At 43.0% G+C, this 8,054-nt stretch overlaps 1 protein-coding gene across 2 annotated transcripts in view; it reads right to left on the reverse strand.

The window, feature by feature from the left end:
• SEC14L1 (SEC14 like lipid binding 1) overlaps positions 1 to 6,480 on the reverse strand; it is a 43,490-nt gene extending 37,010 nt beyond the window's left edge. The window contains exons 1-2 of one of the 2 annotated variants that reach the window (XM_075044917.1): positions 6,327 to 6,480; positions 4,616 to 4,706 (exon numbers count right to left, since the gene is read on the reverse strand). In XM_075044917.1, coding sequence (XP_074901018.1) covers positions 4,616 to 4,678 — 63 coding nt within the window. In that variant the 5' untranslated portion in view covers positions 4,679 to 4,706; positions 6,327 to 6,480. Of the gene's footprint in view, positions 1 to 3,879; positions 3,898 to 4,615; positions 4,707 to 6,326 lie in introns of those variants that run through there. The other variant, XM_075044918.1, reaches the window with a different exon arrangement.
• Between the last annotated feature and the right edge of the window lie 1,574 nt (positions 6,481 to 8,054).

Here is an 8,054-nt window from a genome sequence, read left to right on the forward strand (position 1 = left end):
AAATTACAATATAATCAAATGAGTACTACACTATTAAGAAAGATTCATGCTTTAGATATTCTATCAGAACAAAGGAAAAACATGAGACCAATTTTTTTTTTTTTTTTAAAGGATTTTGATGAGAATACGTAGTTTGGAAGGAAGTAGTTTTCAGCCTCGAGGCAGTGCAAGATTAATTGCAATTTTGATTTTAAATTAAGAATTAAATGCATTATTTCCTCAACTGCAAGCTCCTGACATTGATGACTAGTTTACCTACAGACTTCTCTTCTGTCTTTGGCACCAGTGGAAGCTGACAAATGCCAAAAACTTTAACAAAGTGGAAACAATATTTTAGGTATTCAAAAGACTGCAAAACACCTTTGAAAGTCTGTCTCCTGTCACAGGCAGATTTGAAAAAAATCATAATTTTCACAAAGCCACAAGTTCTTAAAATCTACCTTAATTTGACTAAATGTAACAGGAAAGGTTTAGAGCACACTTGCTGTGTTCAGTCATGTTACTATTCATATTTGTTTCTGAAACTAAGTAATTTGTGGCTGTAAATAGGACATTTTCTGAACAGGCTGAAGAGCAATACATTTTCCACAAAGCTTCCAGAAACTAAAAACAACCACCCCTCTGGTCAATGGTTCAATTCAATGTGGGTTTTTTTTCAAATATCTTACTTATTTTCCATTTGCATAAATTCTGCCTTTGGAATGCCATAGTAGCTGATTATTCATTATTTAAATTTACTTTGGAAATTAAACTCATGGGGAATTATCTAATGCATGTCAGACTAAAAACGAGCTGTGAATCTCCAAAGTTAATTTTAGCCTCATGCATGTTAAGAAAGGTTCAAGTTCTTAACTGCCTTTTAACATTAAGAACTACTTATTCAGCAAAGTCTGTATATTACTTTAAATGTAATCCTCTTTAAGCTAATATAAAAAATTGAATCTAAAAATCTTTAAAGTTTTATAAAAGCAGCTTCTCAGTTCTTCTCCAGTATATTTAACCTTGGTAACTTGACAAGCAAGTCTACGTAAACAGCTATTTTTCCACATTTCAGCTGCTTCCAGCATTATGTAAACTTCAACATGAACAGGAGGAAAAACAAGGCAAGATTCTATGTAGTCTGATGAACAGCTGTGCAAGTTGTTGTCTGTTTTTTGTTGTTGGTTTTTTTTTTTAATATATATACACATACACACAGAGAGTTTTCAAGAAGTAGATTATGACAGATATGCCACTGAGCATCCAAAAGTCATCATATCAGCATTGGTAACCGTTCAGTGAAATCATATTGCCTGTGTTAGGCATGTCAGACTAAAATGTGATAATTTTTACCCCACGATTCTAGAATCTTTTCAAGTGCAGGAGATAGTTTCATTAAAAGATTTGCATCCGCTTCTTACTGTTTTTAAAGCAACTTAGATATTATTTGGAACTACACAATTTGCCAGTAAAAGGAAAGCTTCAAGGGAAATGGCTTCTATTACATTTTAGGTAGCTTGCCTTTAATGATAAAGGAAGGCAAGAAGCATGCAGCAATGGACGTCCCAACTCTCTGCAAACAACAGTACTTCAATTCTCTCGCAGACTTGAGAGATAAGGGGTTGTGCCTTGAAGTATATTGTCATAGAGATACGTTAGGGTTCAACAGATGATTTTTGGAATTCAGTGAAGGAGCATAAGAGAGAAACTTATTTTGAACACCAATTCAACTTAGAAAAAGAATTTTCACTGTGTCTATTTTAAAAGTCTTTGTATCATAATTATCTGCAAAACACTTGTCTTGTCAATCTTGGTTTAGATCAAAGTGGAATTAAATCCAGTTTTTTTTGTCTTAATATAGCTGCGCTCACCCTTCACAGAGAGAACAAAGTTCTCTCAAAACACACTACAGCAGCATGAATGGAATGCTGATTGTACTTTATTCTCCCTCAAGTACCTCTTTGAAACCAAGGAAAGGAAAAGTGGGTAAATAGGAAGTTTGTAGTGTAAATGACCCATTCTGCACGTGGCATTCACTTGGTTGATTGTAGAAAAGAAGAATTTTATGCTGATTTCTCTAACCAAAAGCTAAATATTAGTTTGACTCAATGAGTTCAAATTTGTAATTGGAACATGTATCACCCAGGAAATCTTTACAGTCCACATGGGCTTCATTGACATTGGTGATCTTCATTACTATGCTATAGAATTAATTACCTCTTCAATTCCATGAAACTCTCAGGGAATTATTTTCCAAATAAAATTTTTGAAAGTACTCCCATGCAACAAGACCCAGACTAGAAACAGTGATTTTTGTTAGACAACTCAGCATAAAGAACACTGCTGCCATATTGACCAAAGGTTTCTTTGAGAGGCTTTTTACTGACATCTGAGCGGCTCTGGTACATCGGTTTAAACCTCTACTTGAGGACACATTCTCTCAAAGGTTGGGTGCAGATAAGAGAGGGACAGAGAAAAATCAAACAAAACACATATTGTTAAAGTCATTTGTTGGGTGCTTTAAATTCAAGCTTGGTATATAGCAGGATGTGTTCCTCATTTCAGAAGAGCTGCTAGCACTATTAAAATAAGTTTATAGCACTTTTTTGTTGAGAATATGCAACATACTACTTCCACTTTAGTGAGCACAAGATTTAACACGAATATTCCTTCCAGAAATACTTCAACTTACACAATCACTATTCAACCAAGGGAAAAGGGTAACAAAAAACGTCAAGCTATCACATGCTGTTTATACTCTTCAAAGAATTTGGCTCATAGAGGCACTCCTCTATGTACATCAGAAAATGCATGAACAGTTTTGATAGATCACCACCAGGCATTTTACAAGTTTTAAAAACCAATAACAGATGTGACATGGCAGGAGAAGGATGTTCATCCAGTGACCACATTCTGAACAAGTTCAAGTGATAACTTGCTGCCCTGACATAGACAAAATAAATCATACATATCACCACTAATCTAAACTTCTAGTCTCAGAAAGCATCCTGTTCAGCTGACTGTTTCTTTTTAGAAACATTCTTCTCCTCTTAGTTCACTGTTTTAATTTTTCAACTATTGTTTTATCCTAGTTGCATATGTAGCATAGCCTCTTTCTTTCCAAAGGAGAAAAAGCCTTCATGTAAGAAAAGACCTAATATTTGTTAAAGATTATTCTTCAAATATTATCCCCAAGATACAGAACAATTTGAGAACTCAAAGTTAATATTAATATTGTCAGAAGTGTTTCTAATTACACCCAATAAAGCATTGAGAAAAATCCCAATGTCAGCATTTTGACTCAGAATAGTCTTAAAGAAATTAAAGAATTTTCACCTTTAATTCAACAGCAAGGTGAAGACTTCTGTTCAGCAAACAGCCAGAGAATTTTGTTCAAGAAACTCATTTTGATTGACTGATCTAAGAACAAGAACCAGTATACTTCACTGAAGGCTAAAGTTAGACACACAATCAAATTTAAATATTAGAAACCATCTGAAGCCTAGCTGTCAGAGTATAGTAAGGCCCTAAAAGACCTTAAACATCACAGTCAGATTCTTCACTACTCATGAAAATAACCACTCTCTGCCTTGAAGTGTTTGCAAGAGCAAGACCTGCATGTGTAATACTGGAGGCAGCTTTAGGAAAAAGATAAAAAGAAATTTAAGTATTCCCTCTAGAGCAATCTAATCCTTTTTTGCCCTGTGACTCTGCGAAGGATCACTTCTGTAAGGAACTCTGCACTCCAAACCATGTGATCTATCTAAATATTTACACTATGAACACTATTAAAACTCTCCTCTGAAGCCATTAAACATAGTATGTTCAGCAAGTGAAACAAAACAATTACTATTTAGATTATTATTTAGTTTTAACTGTTTTTATCAGGTAGAAGCTGACCTGACTGCTCTCCTCAAGTGCTCTTTGTTAACTCGTGAGAGCCACACAGCTGTGGTTTTGGCTGAATATACGTAAAAATGTCAAATACCTACTTCCTTTCTGTTTTCTAAAAGAAAAAAGGGAGGGAGAGAGGGAGAGAGAGAAGAGGAAACCTAATTAGGCTTTGGTTTTTTTTTTTTGTTTTGTTACTATTTGTAACATTAGCACACAAATTAGCAACTATGCACCCAAGAGGCTCTTAGTTCATCTCTCTGGCTTCCTTAGCAATCTTTTTTTTTTCCTCCCCCCAAAGTATTACCAATGCTCAGAATGCTTTCTCCTGTTTTGTTCAGGCTTATCCTTGCTTTCGTGGCTTTCTCTGTGCTCTCTAGTCCTGTAAACTCTATACCGATTAAGATGCAACTACAACAATCTTTTAATCAACACACTTGACACTCTCTCCCACGCTAGAATAGAGTGCCCCCAGTAATCAACTGGGAAGTATGCCTTGAGCCTACTTTTGCTCTAACTTAAAATACATCTATGAACTATATCTAAACTTTGGGAGAAAAAGAGAACACATTATGTAAAAAACACCTCTAGGTAGAGAAGAAACCACCAAAACACATACCTCTCATATTTTCTATATTGTTTCAGATTTCTATGTTCTACAGTACCTACCAAACACAGCCCAGTAAGTATTTAGCAATACAAGGAACTGTCAAGGAAAAAAATTACAGCAAAATTTAATACTTACTGCCATAATTAACTCAAAAGGGTGTTTGTACACCCGTACGGGGGATTGATACTTCTGCACCATAGCTGCAGTCAGTAAGATCAACTCAAACCTGAAAAAGAAATTTTTAAAACAATCTGTCAAATGTAGGAAGCCATTTTCAATCTTCTCTTACAATTATTCTGTGCATGATACCATGCTAGCAATTCTACAGGAAATCCTTCACGATTCCTTGACAACTTTTTTTTTTTTTTGGAAGATCCAGTGGGGCCCTAAAACACTGTATATTTTTGTCAGAAATGACTTATCATTTCTTCCAAAGACACAACACAAAATTAGCCCATTTTCAGTCCAGTTTTAGTAACAGATCTTCAACACTTTATGACTCTTCATCAGGATGGTGAGATTTCCTGTGCTGCTGCTGAGAATCAAACATTGACATCATACCAGCCAAAGGCAGAAAAGGATTGCCCAGTCCCACAGCATGGTTAAGTGGGCTGCCTTGCTTATAGGTCATTCTGAACTGGGACCGGGTTAAAAAAAAAAAAAAAAAGAAAGAAAAGAAAAGGTTAAAAAAATATAGCAAGTGTTAAAACTCCTTGTTTTCAGAAAGAAAAAAAAATGGCTCATTACAGCACACTGATATAAGGCATTCCTTCATCATTCCCAAATCAAATTAAGACTTTTGAGAGAGACACTTAAGAGGTAGCTGGGGAGAAAAACTTAGAGAAACTACAAACATTCCAATATACGGCCAGAAAAAATTCACTAGCAAAACAGAGAGGAGTTATTCCAACAGCTTTGTGTCTGCTTTCCTCAGCAAAGTGTTTGACCCAAACTCTCTTGAACGCAATTACACTTATTGAAAAATACTGGCAGCAGCGCTTGCAGAGGAAACCAAGGGCTGCTAGCCAGACTCGTTTTAGCAAGAAATGGCTTTATTACAAGAAATAAGTTTTACTTTTATTTTTTAACGTGTCCCCACGTAATCTACAGTGCTTCTGGAAAGCTTTATCAACTCCAGCTACAGAGCACGGCAGCTGGGCACGGCAGCTTTTCAGACAGAAGCAGCCAACGATAAATCCAAGAGTCACAAGAAAGTTCACCCGACATCCTATTCAAGAGAGGAATTTACCCATGACTACCCTGCATTTTAAAAAAAAACACCTGAATCAGCAAAAAAAGCCGCAAGCCCTCTCTAATCCTTGGGCAAAAAGAGTTACACAACAAAGAAACTCAACGTTTCCTTTCACCGCTCGCCAGGACAGCGCTGCCTTCGCCCCGCCGTGCCCCCCCCTCCGGCCCGACGACACTCCGGGGAGGGGACGGGACCCGCCGGACACCTGTGACAGCCCCGCCGCGGGCTGCCCCGCTCCGGGAGACACCGGCGCTGCCCCCCGAGGGGATCCCGACGGGGCCGCCCGGCCGGGGGACGGGACGGGACGGGACGGGACGGGGGGGGAACGCGAGAGCCCCGCGGCCGCGGCGCCGCCGTGACCCACCCGAGGGCCGTTACCCGCCCCCCACCAACAGACGGGGAGCGCCGCCCGCCCCTCAGGGCTCACCGCGGGGCCCCGGCCCGCCGCCGCTAACGCTGAGGAGAGCGGACGGCGGGAAACTTGCCGCGGAGGACAGCAAGGGCGGCGGTGGGGCTGAGGGGAGGGGGCGCCCGGGGGAAGGAGAGGTGGACGGGAACGCAGGGGGGGGCAGGCACCCGCGCGGCGACCCTTACCGCCTCCCGTCACGACGGCCGGCCGGGCTCTGGCCTCATGCCGGCGCGGGGCAGCAGCGCCGCCGGTTCCGGCGGGGGAGGGGCACCGGGCGGCCGCCGCCGCCGCCGTCGCCGCCGCCTGTTGTTACTAGTGACAGGGCGGGGGCGGGGCTTGGCCCGCGGCCAGGCGCTGCGCATGCGCGGCCGCCCAGCGGGAAAGGCGGGGGAGGGCTGCGGGAGTTTTACTCCCCGCGCTGCCCCCCCCCCTCCCCCTTGGCGCCTGCGCACTGTGGCCGGTGGGCTCCGTGGGGCTGGGTGGGGAGGGGGGCGCATGCGCAGTGTGGGGTGCCCACGGCTGCGTGGGGGTAGAGTCCCCTTCAGGCACACGGGGCACCGCCAAGGGCGGGGGGAGCGGGACGTGTCACCCCTCTGAGGGCACCTCCCCTTCCCTCAGCCTCCCTGGGCATCGCTTTGGTGTTAAACGCGTCATGGCTCCCCTCGGGGCGGGGGTTTGGCGTACACGCTGCTCCTGGAGACAAGGCCTTGGCCCAGTCTGGGCCTGTAGCTCCTCAGGGGCTTCTGCGTGGGTGCCAGGCGGGATCAGAAGCAGGGGGTGAGGTTAGGTAGCGATGCCGAGTTTGAGGCACCCAGGCTGGACGCCGAGCCCGACGGAGGGGTGTGAGGGCCCAGAGTAACGGCCACAGCATGGGGCAGCTGTGGCGGTGTCACTGGATGCCTCAGGGTGATGGTGCCGGGGTGGGGGGAGCAAGAACGGGAGAGAAACTGCCCCAAAGACCTGGCTGGGATGTAGTTTATCTCTGGTGAAAGGGCAAAGAACTGCAGCGTAGGGCCACAGATGGTATCTCCTGAGACCAAGTACTGTGTCATTTCATTAGTAGTAAGCAGTCGCCCCATTTCGGCTCAGCACCTGAGGAGGTGCTGAACCTGTCCCAGGGACTCGGAGGCCTGCAGGCCGGGGCACTGGCACCCGCAGGGAGCTCTGTGGGCACCCGGCTCTGCCACGTCCAGCGGGACCTCTGCACCAACCGTGGGAGCACAGGGCCCAGCCCAGGGACCTGCCTCCGTCACCCCTTGAGCATCTTTATGCCTCTTGTCTGTCTCTGTCTTTAGCCAGCAGTCACCCAGCCTGGGGCGCTTTGTAGTTTGGGATGTGTGAAAGAGTTCTGTCTTAGACCATGTCTAGCACGGTTTATCTATGATGTACTAAAAGCAAGAAATACTGTTATGTTTTGTACAGTACCCGTGTATCACAAACTGTGTTAAAATAAGGGCTTGAAAATTAGGGGCCTCTGTTCCCTTCAGTGACACTATTAAGGCAATTTGTTTACCCAGAACATGTTTTATTACTGGCTTACTCCCTCAGAAAATACATCTTTCTACTAAAATTTAGAGTCATTATCCTGTCCTTCCGGTGCAATTCTTCCTCTAGGAAGGCTGAATTTGTGGTTACTATTATCGAGTGATTCAGCTACCGTTTATTCTTATACAAACCATGTGTCTTTTAAAGTTTGTCAGGAATAGTCTGATCTAAAACTTGTCGTTACAAGAAGTTGTTTAATCTGTTGAGAAATTGTCTCTCTGAATCTGGTTTCTTTTGTGGCAGTTGGCCAGTTGCCTTCATGTAGATGAAGTTAACTAGTTAATCTAGTAACTCTGTAATTAGATTTAGTTATCTGATTGATATTCCCTGCCATTATGCCTGTAACATCCTTTTCCTGTGCTGAAAGC

Source organism: Buteo buteo, chromosome 13 (genome assembly GCF_964188355.1).
Source record: "Buteo buteo chromosome 13, bButBut1.hap1.1, whole genome shotgun sequence".
Classification (NCBI taxonomy): Eukaryota; Metazoa; Chordata; class Aves; order Accipitriformes; family Accipitridae; genus Buteo; species Buteo buteo.